A 20,000-nucleotide genomic window follows, 5' to 3' on the forward strand; every position below is an offset into this window, starting at 1 on the left:
TCTACATGTTTTAAGTGATTTCCAACCCCCCCCAAAAGAAATGGAGAAAACAACTATAACTCTATCAGCACTGTTGACATTATATTTAATGAATAAGATATAAGAAGGTTCACTTGAGTGACCCAGCAGTATTGGCGGCGGAGGTTTTGCACTCTCCCGAGTGCTCCCCCTCTAGTTTAGTCTGAATCCATCCATAACTCTTTTGAGATGACCTGCTCACAGACAAACAAGCAAACAGACAGGGGTGAAAATGTAACCTCCATTCACCTTTGGTGGTGGAGGTAAAAACATTGCCATTGCACCATAACTCTTTTACAAATGAATGTCACACTCTCTATGTCTCTCCGAAAGGACTGTTTGGAACCCCCACCCCTCCCCCCCAATCTATTTTCTCAACAATCCTCTTGAAGAAGTCCTTTCATTCAAGCTTCTGCGTCTCATGATCTGCCGTGATCTTTCCTGGGAAAGCCACATTTCCAACCTTGGCCGCCCATTCCACTCGCCAACTGGGCATCCTCCATCGTGCAAAGTCCTTCCTCAGCCCACCTGAGCTCCTGACCACATATCAGTTTTTGTCCACAGCCTGATGGAGTACTGTTCTCCTCTCTGGGTTGGTGCTCCCACCTCTCACCTTTCTCGGCTTCACGCTGTGGAAACCAAGGCACTTCGGATCATTAATATCTCCCACGGTGCGGCTGAGTCTTTGGGCCTCTCACTCTCTCACCGCAAACAGGTCTCTGGTCTTTCTGTCTATAAACTGTCTCTTCTCTCGTCCCCCCCCCCCACTCTGTCTGTGATATGTCCTCCCCCTATATTTCCGCGGGGCACTCAAGGTCTGCCAGCAACCCCTTCCTGATAAAACTACCAAAATTACGAATCACTGCTCACCTTCACTCTTTCATTCCTCTTTTTTCCCGCCTTTGACATATACTCCCACACTCTCTTCAACCCCACTCTTCCCTCCACGTCTTCAAAACAGCTGTTCACCACCACCTCTTATCTTCCCCATCCAAAACCACGATCTTTTCTACCCCCGCTAATCCACCCCGAAGGGTAACCACATCAGTTTGATATGCATGCTCCAATTTCATACGTGCAGATATCATCACCTTAAGGCAAAAAAAGTGCACTTTTACTTCTGTCACTGAGAACTCGGGCTTCTCTAGTTTTGTAAATTGCCATCTTTGGTATGCCATTTACATAATTAAAAAGCAGACATCCTGATTTTTTCTTCGGAAGGCATGCAAATCCATAAATGAACACCAGAAAAAAAAAAACTGAGATTTACAAAACCGCTGAGAAACAGAAAAAGAGATGTCTCCAACAGCCAATATACAGTGGCCTGCAAAAGTATTACCCCCTTCCAATAATGCCACATTTTGATGAATTATAAATGATGCAGAAACAATTTTTCCAAATTGACTGTTTTTTTTTTTATTCTTAACTGAAGAGATCAAAGCAACTCCACTTTCCGGCCCAAGCTCATCACCTTCTTTTCTGCCTCTTCGGAGCAGACACATCTCCTGCACTGCTCGTACGCTTAGGACCCCATGATCGACCAATGTGCTTAAAAAGTCCACGGGCATGAGGAATCGCAACAGGTAAAGGCAGCGGGACGAGAAGAAAGATTGAGACCCAGGACATGCTGCACATCAATGGTCGTGCAAGGGTTGTGTGTCGATGAAGGAGGTGTGGGTCGTGTGTGCATTGTTCAATGGGGGATGGCGGTGGTAGATTGTGTGCACGTATAGTTCTGCTTTATGCATCGTTGGTGGGAGATGGTTTTAGAACTGTTCTGCGAGCATCTTGCGGGTGATTGTTTTTGCATGGCTGGAGGTAGTTTATGTATGCCTGGTAAAAGATGATGTTGTAATTGTGTTATGTACATGGCTGGTGGGGGATTGTTTATGCAGGCTGGTGGAAGATGGTTTTTGTGAAGCGTAAAAAATACGATTATGGGAAGCACAGGCCACAAATGTAGAAGCAGGTTCCATTTTTGAACCGCGAATACGTGGGATCCAGGAATGTCGAGTCTGCAAATGTCGGGGTTTTATTTTTTATTATTATTATTCTTTCATTTGCAGCACATGACTTCAGGTAGCAACATTTCCTGCGAATGCATCTGTGCTGCTGATAAAAGGTGTGACCCCTGTAGGTTAAAACAGGAATTTGTAATTTGGCCAGGGTGCCGGTGATAGCTTGCCTACTATTATTTGAGGACACTGTGGGATCTTTAACGTCCACAAACTAATGCCAGCAGATGGGCCACCTAGTTTGAACGTAATCTGAGAAACAGCACATATGTTGATGCCTTGCCACACCTACAAACCACCAAGATGACAGTGTGTAATAGCTGGGCTCAAATTCAAATCCAATCTTGACGTGATTGTCGATATGTCTAGGCCTTAGGCTATCATATCAGCCACAGCTGTACAATGAAGTGTTATGAATGATGTTTGGGCTTTCTTTGAATAGCTGATGAATATTTATCATGGAATTGTTTTAGCATGTACTTCTGCACAAGCTAATTAATCTCTCACCCAATTGCTTTAAATGTTCAGTGTACATTTACTGAGTGCTGCAACAGGTACATGTATATAAGTGAATCTTGATTTAACCTCAAATTTGGTTTCCTGTACTGTTAAGAAATTATGCAAAGTCGAATTGTTTGACATTTTTGGTTGTTCATTTTAATTGTCAATTTATTTGCAGATGGTGATCACTTGAGTTGGAGTAATCAGACTTTTATTTGGGTCTTTTGTGATCTTAAGGAATTTACTTTTTTATTTCTAATTACTCCATCAACAATGTGTTTGCATCAGGCTCGAAAGAACCGCGACATTGCCATGCTGCAGCGACGCATGGATGACGTGCCAAGCCGTGCTGAGCTTACCCAGTATCAACGCCGATTTCTCGAGCTTTACAACCAAGGTGAAATTGGCATGTGAGGTTGTCCCCCAGCTTTGCATATTGCCTTGATACTTTCTAAACTATTGTCTTTCATGCTGTCTGTTATTGTTACGGTCACACGTCTTCCACGACGGTAACAGTTGGGGTAATTTGATTGCTCTTTTCTGTCCAAGTAACAGTTTTAACAGGTGCATGCTGGGTGAGTTTTTGGTTATGAACACTGCATACAGGTGCACCAGGAAGAGGGAATAACCATCCCTTGTCCGAACAAGATTGATTCATGGACCTATTGACAATATGTAAAACAGAGGTGCAGTAGGATATGAAAACACATAAATCATCAAAAGTTATCTGGCCATGATGGAGAAAATATCACCATCAAGCTTCACTGTGTGGCAGAGTTGAGGAGTTTTTCAACAAAGAATGGCAGATGTTCTAAGGAAGTAATCAGTGATAGCTTTGTTAAATATCTCTTGACAAAATGGACAAATTGATCTTGTTTTGCACTTTAAGCGATTGAAATGTGAACCCAAAGGAAATAAAACCTGACAAGACTGACTTGTTTTGAGATGGAGAAGAATGAAAAAGGTAATTTTGAGAGAGGTGATTGAGGAAATACAGGGTGTTCCAAAAAGACTTGAACAACTTTGATTGTAACCGCCGCGATGCACAAGATCATTACACACATCTGTGAGGAATGGCGGATCGTTACCAGAACCCAATCTCTCAGGTATGCTTTTATTATCAACGATCGGCCGCAGCCCCTGCACCGCAATGCCCGTCGAAGTGCTCCGGCCACTCAGCGAACGCATCGATCACCATCAAACACATTCCGCTCACACGCGGCTTATCGGCATTTGCCTGCCCAGCAGCGCAATGCTTAACCACCCGTTCAATGTCTCTCCCCAACCCCGGCCACCACAACAACTTTGTGAACAACCAGAGCTCGGTTGCGGAATGAACGGCCGAAGGCGCAGAGACTATGCAGACCGCGCTCGAGGCGATCACGTGCTGAACGATCGCCTGCACGACACGAGCGCGCGCCAGATCATGAGCTGCTCCCACCGTCGTTGGCAGCTCGCCCCAATCCCCCGTTGAAATCACCTGAACGACTCAGGCGAGTACTCTGCTCCAATCCCCCATTGGAATCGCCTGAACGACACGGGCGAGTACTGTATCATGAGCCGACTCCACCGCGACCTGCTTGGCAGTGACCAGCCCACCCCGGACCTGGCTCGGTGCAAACACATCAACCTGGTCGGCTGATTCAGACGAAGCTGGACCCTCCGCGCAGGGCAAGCGCGAGAGACCATCGCAGTCGGCATGCCCCCCGTTGCTCCGGAACTGTATATCGTAGTTGTAGGAAGCAAGGAACAGACACCAACTCTGCATCCGCGCGGCCCCTGCCCCCAGCAGGACCTCGCCCGTGAGCTCAAAGGGAGGCACCCCTCGCTCCTTCCTCAAAAGCTTTGCCTGCACATCCTCGAGTTGTACAGGCTCGTTGCAAAACAAATCTTGATGCTTTTGAAAAACCTCCTCCGACTGATCCTCTAATCGGCTTGGCACAGGTCGCCCAAGGTGAATGGCTGGCGCCATCCAGTCTAGCCTGAGGCGAGTCAGCCAGTCTCGGCCCAGGAGCGCCGGCCCCTCCCCTCGTACCACGAACAGCGAAAGCACGGCGCTTTGACCTCGGTAGGTCACAGATACGTCTGTCACTCCAAGTGGCGTAATCGCTTCGCTGGTGTACGTGTACAGCGTGAGGGTAGACCTGATAAGGTTGAGACCGTTGAGTCTACGAGCGGTCCGTTCGCCCATGATCGACACCGCGGCCCCGGTATCAATTTGAAAAATGATCGGAGTCTCGTTCACCTCGATCTCCACTGTCAATGGTCTTGTTACCACCGGACCAATTGAAAACAGGCTCATCATCGGCTGCAGGACCTGCTCCGGGTCGTCTGGGTTGCCTCGTGCAGGTTGCATGTCTTCTCCGGGACGTAAAAGCGTACGTCATGTACAAAACCTTGCACAGGTTGCAGGTTTCGCCCCGGGTCGTCGGGGTGGCCTCACACAGGTTGCAGGTCTTGCCCCGGGTCATCGGGGTTGTTCCACGCCACGTGGACCTCCGGACCACCTGTGAGGCTCTGGCCGGCAATGGCTTGGACATCTCTCAGCGTCTGTTCGACGGCCGATGCCGTTGCGACTGCTGAATTGAACGTAATGTCCTCGTACTTCAGTCGTAGTATCGCCGAAACCATGTCCGAGTCTTGCAATCCAGCAATAAAACGATCTTTGAGCATGGCCTGCCGTTCACTCGACGTGAATTTGCAGGCGACGGCGAGATGTCTCACCCGCGCGACGAAACTCGCGATGCGCTCCCCTGGGCTCCTTGCCAGGTGATCGAACTCGTATCGCGTGAGCTGTGATGATTTTCCCGGCACCGTGTGCACCTGGCCATCCAATTGCTCCGGAAACAACTCAGTCATTGCCGACGAAAACATGCTCTCTGCCATGAGCAGTGATCCGATCCCAATCCATCGTCGCCAACTGTAATGTCTGGGGTGCAGTGAGGCACGTAGCGAGTGTGAGCGTAGTCGTAACTCTGTTTATTGCGTGTCCGGATGTACATTACTCCGAACCTCAAGCGGGCACGTACAGATACATGCATGCCTCAGCACGTGACTATTATCACAAATACTCCACCCCCCTCAGCGCCTTATGCCCATTCACCACAGTCGTCTTGAAGGCACTCAATAACCCTTCAGCATTCCCCAAAACACCAAGACCCCTGAAATCCCCAATCAGCCTGTTCGCAAACTCCTCAGCTACTCTCTCATCCTCGAACTTGCCAACATCCAGCCGAGGTTGGGATGTTTAACATTCTCCTGGATTTAAGCTGCAACTTGGTGGTTTCCGGTTCCGGTTTTGAGCGGCAAGAGGTCTCCTTCGGGGCTCCCTGCTGACATTCTCAAAGTTAAGTTCCGGTTGTTATTTGTCCCGTTTTAACTGTTTAATTTTCTCACCTACATGTTAATGTGTGTTCCTAGTTCGGTTTTGTTTCAAAAATCGTGCTATTTTGTGAGTATTTATGTCGACGTTCTTACCTGGTGTTTGAGGCCTAGTCCTAGGCTTGAGGCCTACCGGTTCCACTTGGTGTTCGATCGTTTTTTTTTGTTTGTTTGTTTGTTTTTTCTCCCCATTACCTTCAATTTCTATCCTCCCCATTACCTTCAATTTTCATCCTCCCCACTTTCCAAACATCCCCCATTCTCCCAACTAATCTCTTTCTTATCTCAAAAAAAAATATATATATATATATATATATATATATATATATATATATATATATATATATATATATATATATATATATATATATACCCAACAACAACAACAACAACACGCTCACCTTCTCCCGATTCTGCTACTTCTTCTTCCTCTTAACTTCCTCCTCGTCTTCCTCGATTTCTTTTTTTTTTTTTTTACACTTCCATGACCTAATCTGTTGAACTCTCTCATACATTAATATTAACAACAAAAACGATCTTATAATGCTTCATCTTCCTCTCTCACACATGTGGTACTCTTTACTGTTTCACAATGCACTACTCTTCTGCTATTTTAACAGACTGCTCTCATTTCGACCTCTCCTTCATTCCTTGCCTAAAAATCCAACTATTACAGCGCTTCTTCTCTCCATGCTCTGAATTCGCCTTCATTGCATCCATCAAGAATTGTGTTAAATCGCATCTCTGACCTAAAACTTTTAAAAACCACAGTTTGCCATGGATGCTCGCTTTCCATCAACCATTCTTTTTTCCAACTTCAGTGCCAACTCACCCCCTCACCCCTCACTCTCACTCTCAAAGCAACCATCCCACTCTTCTCCCTCCAAGCCTCCCTCTCACCTCTTTCAAAAATTCCCCCTGACCTTTCTCCCACCTTTCATCCCCCTCACTCTTCCTTCTCTAAGTTGCCCCCCTCTCATCCACCAACCTGCCTCCCTCCACTGCCCTCTCACCTCCATCTCATCACTCCACCTCCTCAAATACTCAACTGCCATCTTCCTTGTCTCTTGTCCCCCCTCTCTCCCAGCACCACAGAGCCTTTTCTCCTCCTCATTCGGCCCCCTCCCCTCGCTATTCTGCAATACCCCACACTCCTTCAGCAACCCTCCTTACCTCCCCCCTCGTCCCTCGTCCTACCCTCCCCCGCCCCCTCCACCTCCTGCACCCAAAGCCTCCTCCCCTACCTCTTCATTAAAAGTGTGGACCTCAAATATCCGGGGCCTTCGCTCAAACCTTTCAGATCTTTCCATGCAGGTTGCCACTGACAAACCAGACATTATCTGCCTAACAGAAACTTTCCTCTCCCAAGACGTGTCTGACTCCCAAGTATCTCTCCCTGGTTACTCCCTCTTACGGTATGACAGACCTGAGCCTCGTCCTGGTGGAGGTGTTGCTCTCTTCATCAAAGACTCTATTCCTCACTCTCCCTGCACTGCTCTCACTCCCCCACACCCCCAGGAATACCTCTGGCTTCGGCTTCCCCTCCACTCCCACCTCATGTTTATATGTGTACTGTACCGTCCACCGAACAGTGATGACTCCATCTACACCTCACTCTCCGAAAACATGGACCATCTTCTATCTTCTCATCCAAACTCTCTCTTCCTCTTATGTGGCGACTTCAATTGTCATCACGCCAGTTGGCTAGGTGTGGGTACCTCTCTCACCTGCCATGGGACATCAGCAAAAGCTTTCTGTGACTCATTGGGACTGACTCAATCGGTCAACTTCCCGACCCGGATCTCAACCAATGGTACTCCATCTCTTCTGGATCTGATTTTGAAAAATTTCCCTGACAATATCTGCTGCTCTTCCTTCGCTCCAATTGGTTCTTCTGACCACGTCCTTGTTAAAGTGGACATCTCTCTGGCTGTTATCAGAGAACCACCTCACCGCCGTCGAGTCTGGCATTTCACTCAAGCCGACTGGCAGGGTCTCCGAGCAGCCATCAAACTTACAGACTGGTCTCCTATCACTACTTTCTCAAACATCAACTCATCCTGGGAATTCTTTCAAAGAAACTTGCTCTCCCTCATGCACAGATTTATCCCCTCTCGTGTTCAGTTGTCTTACCCTTCCTCCCGCCCTTGGTTTACTGAAGCTTGTGGCGAGGCAGTTGTCCTGAAACAACTTGCCTTTGCCTCATGGAAAGCAAACCCAACTGAGGGCAATCTCAGTTCTTTCCACAAAGCTCGTAACAAGTGTGTAGCTACCCTCAGGAGAGCCAGAAAACAACATCTTTCTCATCTCAAGTCTGAACTCTCAAACCTCTCTCCCTCCTCAAAATCCTGGTGGCGTTTAATCAAATCTGTTTCTGGTGTATGTTCCCCCTCCATCCCCTCCCTTACCTCAAATGGCCGCACTGCTGATTCCACACGTGATAAAGCTGAATGTCTAAACTCGGTGTTTGCAGCTAAATCTTGTGTCCCAAACCCATCACTATCTCTACCCACTTTACCCAGTCGCACCCAACTGTCCCTGGACTCTGTGTCCTTTTCTCCTGACAAGGTGGAGAGCTTGCTTTCAAACCTCGAGTCAGATTCTGCAACCGGTCCAGACGGCATCAGCCCACGTGTCCTCAAAGCCTGCTCTTCTGCTCTTGCTCACCCTCTCTCTGTTCTATTCACCCTCTCATTTGCCCAAGGTCATCTGCCATCTGCTTGGAAATCTGCTAACATCACTGCCCTGCATAAAAAAGGTGCAAAAACAGATCCCTGTAACTATAGACCAATCAGCCTTCTCCCAATCATCAGCAAGGTTATGGAATCCATCATCGCTTCAGACATGAAATCCTTCCTCTTCTCCAATGGCTTGATTTCCAATCATCAATTTGGTTTCAGACCAGGTCACTCTACCCTAGATATGCTGCTACTGCTCTCCCATCAATGGATGGAGGTCCTCAATGCCAGACAGGAAATCCGAGCCGTATCCCTGGACATATCACGTGCTTTTGACACAGTCTGGCACCCTGCCCTACTCACCAAACTCTCTTCCCATGGTATTCAAGGCCATCTCCACTCATGGCTCGCAGACTTCCTCTCCTGTCGCAGTCAACGTGTGGCCCTAAATGGAGTTCTTTCATCCCCTCTTCCTGTGCAGGCTGGAGTTCCTCAAGGTAGCGTTCTGGGCCCTGTTCTTTTTCTGGTTTTCATCAATGATCTCTCGGACTCTCTGGAAAATCCTCTATTTCTCTTTGCCGATGACTCCACCCTCTGCCGTACCATCTGTCATCCCTCAGACCGGCAAGCAGCAGCTTCTTCGCTCACTGCAGATCTGGATAAAATCACAAACTGGTCCAACACGTGGAACATGTCTTTCAATCCAGACAAATCTCACACTCTCACTATGTCTCTTCGAAAGGACCGTTTACAAAACCCCCCATCCACTTTCTCAACAATCCTCTGGAAGAAGTCTTTTCTTTCAAGCTTCTGGGTCTCACTATCTGCCATGACCTTTCCTGGGAAAGTCACATTTCCAACCTTGCCTCAAAAGCCAGTCGCCGACTGGGAATCCTCCGTCGTGCAAAGTCCTTCCTCGGCCCTCTTGAGCTCCTGACCACTTACAAAGCTTTTGTCCGTAGCCTGATGGAGTACTGCTCTCCCCTCTGGGCTGGTGCTCCTGCCTCCCACCTTTCTCGACTTCACGCTGTCGAAACCAGGGCTTTTAAGATCATTGGCATCTCCCGCAACGAAGCTGAGTCTTTGGGCCTCTCACTCAATCACCGCAGGTTGGTCGGTGGTCTTTCTGTCTTCTACCGACTCCTCTCCAGCCTTGCCCCCCCTGCTCTCTCTGCGATTTGTCCCCACCACATTTCCACAGGGCGCTCAAGGTCCGCCAACAACCCCTTCTGGTAAAACTACCAAAAACACGAATCACTCCTCATCTTCACTCTTTCATTCCTCTTATTTCCCGCCTTTGGAATAAACTTCCTCACTCTATTCTTTCCCATTCTTCCCTCCAGGCTTTCAAAACAGCTGTACACCACCACCTCTTATCTTCCCCCATCCAAATCCTCGATCTTTTCTACCCCGATATGCCACCCAAGCCCGCTTCCTTCTGTTCTCCTGCTTTCCTTCCTGAAAGTCCCTTTAATGTCCATCTTCCCCTCGCCATGTTCCCCGTCCCATCCCCATCCCTCTCCCTTCCACAGTTCACCTGTGTCTGTTCCCCAATGATTTGTCCCTTCCACTCCCGCCCCTTTTGTCTCATGCCTCCTTGCTGTGAGTTGTGTGTTAGCTCTCATTCGAGCCTCGACCAAGGTATACAAAAAAAAAAAAAAAAAAAAAAAACTTCAGAGTTGTTATCACAAGCCTGTGGTTGTATTGAAGAACTGAGCATTCCGGTCGACCCTGCAGTTCTGAATCATCCTCCAGTGACCATCAATGAGTACGTGATCAATATTCTTTGCCACAACACCAGCGTTGGAATACCAAGTTCAGCGATGAGGTTGTGGGTGCTGAAAATATAAACCAGCCACCCAAAGTCCACGACTTCTTGCAAAGTCAAGGAACTTGGTGCTATTTTTGTTCACAGTTCCAGACTCATGTGGACCAACGCATGTCTCATAACCATTCCTGTCCATGCCAGTCGATGTAGTGAAATCCCCCAAGACTAGAAGAGTCTAGAACTAGAACTGGAAGAGTCTAGAATCCCCCAAGACTAGAACAAGACAAGGCAGTGATCAACCACAGACTCGAGCATGGCATTGAATGTGTCCTTCACACTGGGATCACTCACCTCATTCAGAGCACAAACAGAGACCAGCGAAATGACTCCCAAGGAGTTACGAATCCTCGGTCTCATAATATGCTCGTTGACTGGTCAGTGTTACCTCAGTTATCATGGGAGTCAGCTTATTGGACACAGCTACAGGGTTACCATCAGAGATCAGAGCGACAAGAGTGGTAATTGCTGTCAACACCTGCCATGATCTCACCACGATCCGGTCTCCGAATCCCAGAGAGTGCCGCGATACCGATGTTCAAACGCTGGAGCTCAGATGACAGCAGAGATGGGTGATCATCCTCTCTTAGGGATAGGACATTCCAGGCAGCCACCCGAAGGGACCGCCTCAGGTTAACCTGAGGAGATCGCCGTCTCGTGGATGACACCTCAGCACAACCCCAACACACACCACCGCAATCTGACTCAGGAAATGTGTTTTGCGGAATGAAATATTTTACGGTGGCCAGAGTGTAAATTCTGCCACCAACCTCCTCAAAAAAGGTAACCCAACTGCAGGAGTACGTCCACAGACAGGCACCAGATATGGATCACCGAGGAGCTCTCCTCTGCCCTTTGACAGGTTTTGATTTTATTCCTGTTGGGTGTCCATGTCCATACACCCACCTCACCAAGAAAACTGTTGGAGGAGACTGTTTAGTTGCTGACAACCTCATCATGAAACAGGTTAGTGCAGGCTTGCATATTACCTGTAGCACATTCCAAATCTGATCTGGCCTGACCTAACAATAGTAACATATGGAACCTCAAACATGGTTTGCTGTGTCATGAGCCAGGAAAATCAATTGCAAACACTAACAGGCCAACCATTACTTTTTCTATTTGTTTTCTCTGTTTGGCTGCAAATCTATCAATCAAGCCCACACATAATGCATAGGAGCCCTTCATTTCATTTTTATCCCGACAGCCTATTTGCCCATTCATACATGCACAATCGAGGATGCAAATTCTAATGTGCACTAACTTTTCCTGCAACAGCAATGAAGAGCAAGTTATTTTTAACAGTCCCTTTATTGTATTGCAATAATTACTTTTTTTTCTTTTTTTTTGTATACCTTGGTCGAGGCTCGTATGAGAGCTAACACACAACTCACAGCAAGGAGGCATGAGACAAGAGGGGCGGGAGTGGAAGGGACAAAACAGTGGGGAACAGACACATTAGGTGAACTGTGGAAGGGAGAGGGATGGGGATGGGACGGGGAACATGGCGAAGAGAAGATGGACATTACAGGGACTTTCAGGAAGGAAAGCAGGAGAATTGAAGGAAGTGGGCTTGGATGGATTATCGGGGGTAGAAAAGATCGAGGATTTGGATGGGGGAAGATAAGAGGTGGTGGTGAACAGCTGTTTTGAAAGCCTGGAGGGAAGAATGGGAAAGAATAGAGTGAGGAAGTTTATTCCAAAGGCGGGAAAAAAGAGGAATGAAAGAGTGAAGATGAGCAGTGATTCGTGATTTTGGTAGTTTTACCAGAAGGGGGTTGTTGGCGGACCTTGAGCGCCCTGTGGAAATGTGGTGGGGACAAATCGCAGAGAGAGCAGGGGGGGCAAGCCTGGAGTGGAGTCGGTAGAAGACAGAAAGACCACCGACCAACCTGCGGTGATTGAGTGAGAGGCCCAAAGACTCAGCTTCATTGCGGGAGATGCCGATGATCTTAAATGCCCTGGTTTCGACAGCGTGAAGCCGAGAAAGGTGGGAGGCAGGAGCACCAGCCCAGAGGGGAGAGCAGTACTCCATCAGGCTACGGACAAAGCTTTGTAAGTGGTCAGGAGCTCAAGAGGGCCGAGGAAGGACTTTCCACGACGGAGGATTCCCAGTCGGCGACTGGCTTTTGAGGCGAGGTTGGAAATGTGACTTTCCCAGGAAAGGTCATGGCAGATAGTGAGACCCAGAAGCTTGAAAGAAAAGACTTCTTCCAGAGGATTGTTGAGAAAGTGGATGGGGGGGTTTTCGAAACGGTCCTTTCGAAGAGACATAGTGAGAGTGTGAGATTTGTCTGGATTGAAGGACATGTTCCACGTGTTGGACCAGTTTGTGATTTTATCCAGATCTGCAGTGAGCGAAGAAGCTGCTGCTTGCCGGTCTGAGGGATGACAGATGGTACGGCAGAGGGTGGAGTCGTCGGCAAAGAGAAATGGAGGATTTTCCAGAGAGTCCGAGAGATCATTGATGAAAACCAGAAAAAGAACAGGGCCCAGAACGCTACCTTGAGGAACTCCAGCCTGCACAGGAAGAGGGGATGAAAGAACTCCATTTAGGGCCACACGTTGACTGCGACAGGAGAGGAAGTCTGCGAGCCATGAGTGGAGATGGCCTTGAATACCATGGGAAGAGAGTTTGGTGAGTAGGGCAGGGTGCCAGACTGTGTCAAAAGCACGTGATATGTCCAGGGATACGGCTCGGATTTCCTGTCTGGCATTGAGGACCTCCATCCATTGATGGGAGAGCAGAAGCAGCATATCCAGGGTAGAGTGACCTGGTCTGAAACCAAATTGATGATTGGAAATCAAGCCATTGGAGAAGAGGAAGGATTTCATGTCTGAAGCGATGATGGATTCCATCACCTTGCTGATGATTGGGAGAAGGCTGATTGGTCTGTAGTTACAGGGATCTGTTTTTGCACCTTTTATGCAGGGCAGTGATGTTAGCAGATTTCCAAGCAGATGGCAGATGACCTTGGGCAAATGAGAGGGTGAATAGAACAGAGAGAGGGTGAGCAAGAGCAGAAGAGCAGGCTTTGAGGACACGTGGGCTGATGCCGTCTGGACCGGTTGCAGAATCTGACTCGAGGTTTGAAAGCAAGCTCTCCACCTTGTCAGGAGAAAAGGATACAGAGTCCAGGGACAGTTGGGTGTGACTGGGTAAAGTGGGTAGAGATAGTGATGGGTTTAGGACACAAGATTTAGCTGCAAACACCGAGTTTAGACATTCAGCTTTATCACGTGTGGAATCAGCAGTGCGGCCGTTTGAGGTAAGGGAAGGGATGGAGGGGGAACATACACCAGAAACAGATTTGATTAAACGCCACCAGGATTTTGAGGAGGGAGAGAGGTTTGAGAGTTCATACTTGAGATGAGAAAGATGTTGTTTTCTGGCTCTCCTGAGGGTAGATACACACTTGTTCCGAGCTTTGTGGAAGGAACTGAGATTACCCTCAGTTGGGTTTGCTTTCCATGAGTCAAAGGCAAGTTGTTTCAGGACAACTGCCTCGCCACAAGCTTCAGTGAACCAAGGGCGGGAGGAAGGGTAAGACAACTGAACACGAGAGGGGATAAATCTGTGCATGAGGGAGAGCAAGTTTCTTCTTTGAAAGTACTCATCTGTACTTCATGTTTAACTCCATCTTCAAATGTTTAAACCGAAGTGTTGATTAACTTTAAATTTTTTTTAACATAATCACTGATTTGGCTTCCTTCTCTCTCAGGAATATTAATTTGTTAATTGACACTCTAATATATAAAGCTGAGTCCACGTCTGTGGGTGGGTCCAGAAATCCAGCCGTCCAGAAATCGCAGTTATCTTTATCGCAACACACTTCAGATTGTTGATAGGCCTCTGAGGTATAAATGAAAAGTGAACAACGCGTCTACCCTCATGAAATGAAGATACCTTTTTGAGGAAACAAAGGTACATTTTGATTACAACTCAAACGAGGTGATGCATGTTTTATCTGCAGCAATTGCGGCAGTGGTCTTTATATATACCGCCCAATGAGGGTACATTGATTCTCATATTATGCAGAGGAAAGAAAAATAGTGATATTCCATTAAAGGAAAAAAACTTTTTGTTTTTGCCTGACTTTTCAAAGCTTATAAACAAACTGATGGACATTTAATACACGTCATGTGAAGTAAATAAACATTAACATTGGCTTGGTCGTGAAATACCCGTGTCCGTAATTAATTAATTGGCAGGCCACCAGGGAAAATCCTGAGAGATATACTTTCGTACACTCAACATCACCTCTGAGTTTATGTACGTTTTTAAACTGAACAAGGTACGTTTTCATAACAACGAAAATAGTCATGATTAATATTTTAAATCTTTAAATAAAAAACGGTCCTTTTGTTGGTGTTTTGTATGTACTGTATACTGTCGAGATGTCCAGAGTTGTGTTCAGTTACCAAGCAGCGAGCAAGCAAGCCAGCTGTTCCTTATCAACCGTTTTGAATGGAGTGCTTGCTTGACTGCTTTAGGCACTTGGCGAGCGGTTTTCAAAAAACTTGAAACTGAACACAGGCGGCTACACTTGGTAACTAACGGTAGGAGGGGAATGGGTGTGGTGAGAGGAAGGACCCGGTGTTGGCTGGCAACGCAGGGTACTCCTGCTAGTTATGTAATAGAAATGTAATTCTCCTCTCATTTGCACTTACATAATCTCAAACTTTATTATTTCTATCACTCTAATTTAAAGTACGAAAAGTTTCCGTTGGCCCTCTATGTTCCTCATTTCGGCAATATTCCTCGTATGTGCAGTACACTTTTGGAGTTTGCATTTTGAACGGTGTTCCCTGCCCTTTTGCACAGTTTCGGCGACGCACAAGGAGACCAAGCAGTTCTACACGCTCTACAATACCCTGGATGATAAAAAGCTTTGCCTGGACAAGGAGGTTTGTTTGGAATCATTTTACTTGCTTGCAATGTTGGAGTTCCATTTCTTATCCTATTTGTGTCTTCCATTGATTATGTATTTTTCACTCCTACCCCCTTATCAATCCCTCCTCTCCACTCCTCTCATCCTTCTTTATCAGGTTAATCTTTTGAATTCCATTCATGACAACTTCCATCAGTGAGTACACTTCGTTTGTACACGTCATTTCTTTGAAAATTACTGTTCACTGTGAAAAAAAAAAGGTCTTTGTAGAATTTGTTTTTGCTCTTTCGATTTGTTTGTTATTTGCACTGCAGTTATTCAACAAAAGAAACATAGCCTGGTGTATCTTATAGTATATATGTATATGTATATGTATATATGTATATATGTATATATGTATATATGTATGTATATATATATATATATGTATGTATGTATGTATGTATGTATGTATGTATGTATGTATATATATATATATATATATATATATATATATATATATATATATATATATATATATATATATATATATATATATATATATATATATATATATGAGAAACACCAGGCCCACTTTATTTTGATTTGGAGAATACAGTTTCACTTTCAAGGAAAAACAGTGAAACGTTTTTCGATAGTTTGCCTGCAATATTTGGGAATTTTTGTGCAATATCAACATACACAAGCGATACCCGACCACAAACAAGTCTGTCCTCACTTTCTTTCATAACTCACAAACCGATGTTTTTTTTTTGTGGAGAACACAGCACTACATGGAAAACTAAGTAATATTCTCATAAGGACTTGACCACTGTTACGATCAGACATGCCAGACATCCTCCAGTTGGTAAATTCCTGATATGTTGGGATGAATGCAAATTGTAAAAATAAAAAAATTCTGGAGGTTGTTTGGGGGGGGGTGCAGGTGGTGTGGGATGGGGGTGGTGTAACTTGTAGTTGTATCTTCATTCCTTGAATCATGAATCTGAAACTTGACATAGATCTGAATCAACGCTAATAATTTTTTAACGGTAAAAGCGAAGGAAAAAAGGAGTTGTGGAGTATTTTTCTGTGCAGCCCACAAACAGACAATGACTTTGTTTGCTTTGCTGCATATGTTGCATTCTGTTGGAAAGACAGACAGATGACATTAATGTTGACCCTTCTTTTAATGTGCAGGTCTATCAACATCCACAATTCCACGAACATCACGTTTTGATTCGGATAATATCTTGCACGAAAACCGTACCTGCATCTTTGTGGTTTCAACAATCCATGTGACTTTATCTCATCCACATGAACTCAAAAGATGGACTCAATGTGTGTCCATATACAAAGTCCATTACTGTGTGGATGTAAAGTCACATTACAGACAGGTCAGGTTACTAGGTAGAAGAAAACGTGTGTGTGTGTGTGTGTGTGTGTGTGTGTGTGTGTGTGTGTGTGTGTGTGTGTGTGTGCGTGTGTGTGTGTGTGTGTGTGCGTGCGTGTGTGTGTGTGTGTGTGTGTGTGTGTGTGTGTGTGTGTGTGTGTGTTATTCCACATCTGTAAACTTGTATTGCTAAACAAGAGGTATGTATGTGGCATCAATTTTAGTGGTGTATGACAGTAAGTAAACAATGTTCTGCAATTAAAATATTTAAAATGAAAAACTTCGCTCTTCCTTTTGGAGTTACTCGGCGTGCCAACTGACAGGTTCAATCAAAAGATAGCATGTTGTAAGCGACTTCACAAACATATTGCATGTCTGTCTGTGACTCTCAATGAGGATGTAAGATGAAGTGAAACATGTGAAAAATAGATCTTTTACAACACGTAGTTGTTGCTGCTCTTGTCGTGGTGGCTGTGGTTCTTATTTGTGTGCTCCATGTACCTGTATTATATATTTTCTCATGTAAACCTGTATTATATATTTTCTCATGTAAAATATTATATATTTTCTCATGCTCATGTAAACCTGTATTATATATTTTCTATTGCTTAAATGAATAATACTTCATTTCCTTTTGTGTGCTCCTGCCATGTCCTTGCAAAGGGTTCCTATCATGGTTTAATAAATGTTGCCATTGTTACCACCTCGTTAAAGCTCGAGGCCCCATTCTTACCTAATCCCAGGAAGATGGTCTTTTAAAACGGGCAAGTTTGTGATTAAACAAACAAATTTTTGTTCCATGAAAATCGATTATGAGCTTTCCAACTGTTACAATTTTGCATTGTTGGGAGAGTAGAAGCAACATCCATCCATCCATTCGGGCCATTCTCTGTGCAGATGGTTGATGCTGCCTAAGCAGTCTCCTTGGCTATTGGGCACAATCCTGGACAGGTCACCACTCCGACACAGGATACCAGCAAGCTGGTACTCATTTTGCCGACCTAGGAAGGATCACAGGCTGTCAACTCCACCTGGTATTACTTCAACAGCAAAGCAGGATTTGAACTCAGGACCCTAGGATCCCAAGCCTACCACTCTAGCCATTAAGCCAACACCAGATAAAGCAGCATGTCCAGCGTTGAATGATCGTGTCTGAAACCAAACTGATAATCTGAGATAAGGCCTTTAGAGAAAAGGAAAGATTTGATGTGAAGAATAATAATAGATTTAGTTATAATGACAGTTCTTGGTGTCTCACCTGGCTCTTGTTTAGCATTTTAAATGACTCAAAGTTTATATCCCTGTACTTAAACATGACCGATGTTGTATTATAGCTTATTTGGTGATTCCGAGTCCTCGCAAACAGTTGAAAGGTGGTAAACTAAACTGCATTCAAATACGAATTACCCTGCGCTCAGATCCACTTTACAGTTACCCAAGGTTATTCCCAATTAAGCTGAATTTTGTGGTGGAACACATGAGGCGAAAGATTGGAAAACTTCTCTTACATTTATAAGGGTTTATTTTAACACAAGAAAAGAGATACTGGGAGAAAGGGTGGACAGGACATGGGGATATCAACAAACCAAGGAAAAGACAATCCTAACCCAGTTATGGTGCCACACACCACACTCTTACGAACAAAAGGGAAGCAGTCGAGGACTTTAGCAGGCATGAAGCTGTTTGTGGCTGCAGGTAGTTGGCGCACAGGTAAAGAGTGGCTTGTGTGATGTGGTGGAGGCAAAGAATTGTGAGGCAGCATCCACGTCTCCAGAGAGCAGTCCTCCCTGTCTCGACAACAAAGAGTGGGAGACGAAAAGAGCCTGAGAGACGAAGAAGGCGAGAGCGCAAACAACAGTGAGATAGATAGAAGAGAGATGTTTCTCTCTTGTAGTCCAAGGTCCCACTCTCAGGTGCCTGCGCATTTATGACCTTCATAGACTCTGGGACCGCCGCCTTCACCTGCAGCATGTCCCATCATTGGCCGCTTGTGGGAGTGCAATTTTCTGTGCTATCCTGCCTTGTGGGGTGGCCCAATACATTTTTCGCTCCCTCTTCAGGGGTCTACAGCTGACTTCATTACCATGGTTTACGATATGCTGGCCAAAGAGTTCATGATTATTCCACGTTTAGCGTGAAGCGCTTTCTCGTGCTCCCATTTGTCCAAGTCTTCACCTGGTTTTGCCCGCTAGCAGGAGGTTTTTACACATACAATCTTATCCCTGGCTATACTGTCTATAAATATACTGCGCTGCCTCCTCAGCTCATTTTGACGAGACAACTTATTCTGACATTTTCCCTGTTTCCAAGAATAAATCTACACTATGCGATTCACATGGACCATGCTATCCTTAAAACAATCTGGCTACGAATCCCCTCTTTTGTGTAACAATATTTTATTTTTATTGTTCTGCTGTTCAATCAACTAGATCAAGCATCATTTATTAATTTAATTCACCAATAGTGTGATGTGCTGTTTGCAGTAAATTGCTATACTGTGCATTTGCTTGATTTGAGTGGTGAGTGTGTACATGTTGTTCATTGTAGAGCGATGGGGTCCTCGGGGAGTCGTGAGCAATATCTGAAGCAGCTGGAGCTTATTGTTGATGGAATCAAAAACAACAAAACCAAGGTGAATTATCTTTGGCATTGCAGAACTCCTTTTGACAGGCCCATGCACATTTTTCCTGACACTGCAAGGTTTATGAAACAGCCCATAATTGTATCTTGAGGACAAGAACATTCAAATATGCTGTAATTTTTTTCCGAGGAATGCCAAACATTTGGAGACATTGAGCAAATGACCCAGTTTACAGGATTTTAACTTGGTATGCCTGCATTATGAGCCGTTTCCTCATATAGTAGCACCAAACAGGCCAGCCCACTTGTCATGAAGTTGTCATTGTATATTACTTCTCGGAATACTTGAGTTCGGGTTGATTAAACATGGCCAAAAACAAAACAATCATCGGCAATTGCAACTTGCCCATCGTAGCCTGTAGTTATCCTTCTTGCACTGCAGCAAAGTGTCAAATCATATTTATGGATACCATTGTCTTTCCATGCCATCCACTTGTTGTCAGTGTTGTACTTCAGCACCCACAATATCATTCACCTGTTCCCCAGACCTGAATCCATTTGATCATGCTTGGAACATACTTTTTAAGACTCGTTTGTGATTTGCCAAGTGTGTGTGTGTGCCCTTGCCAAACGAGCTTTAAAAAGGCTCATGTGACAAGACTACAAAGCTTATATTATGGTCAATGGTGGTCACACGCATCATTAAAGCCAATTCCGCTCATGCAAACCTGTCTGTGA

The 20,000-nt window shown here is 45.4% G+C and overlaps 1 protein-coding gene across 4 annotated transcripts in view; it reads left to right on the plus strand.

Moving 5' to 3' along the window:
- The window catches only part of CCDC93 (CCC complex scaffolding subunit CCDC93), a 104,400-nt gene that overhangs the window by 76,996 nt on the left and 7,404 nt on the right, over nucleotides 1-20,000 (plus strand). For 3 of the 4 annotated variants that reach the window (XM_085872735.1, XM_085872733.1, XM_085872734.1), the window contains 4 exons: nucleotides 2,823-2,931; nucleotides 15,244-15,326; nucleotides 15,468-15,505; nucleotides 19,230-19,314. In XM_085872735.1, coding sequence (XP_085728861.1) covers nucleotides 2,823-2,931; nucleotides 15,244-15,326; nucleotides 15,468-15,505; nucleotides 19,230-19,314 — 315 coding nt within the window. Of the gene's footprint in view, nucleotides 1-2,822; nucleotides 2,932-15,243; nucleotides 15,327-15,467; nucleotides 15,506-16,489; nucleotides 16,711-19,229; nucleotides 19,315-20,000 lie in introns of those variants that run through there. The other variant, XM_085872736.1, reaches the window with a different exon arrangement.

This window comes from Eptatretus burgeri, chromosome 3, assembly GCF_056783735.1.
Source record: "Eptatretus burgeri isolate ZD-2024b chromosome 3, Ebu_testis_v1, whole genome shotgun sequence".
NCBI lineage: Eukaryota > Metazoa > Chordata > Myxini > Myxiniformes > Myxinidae > Eptatretus > Eptatretus burgeri.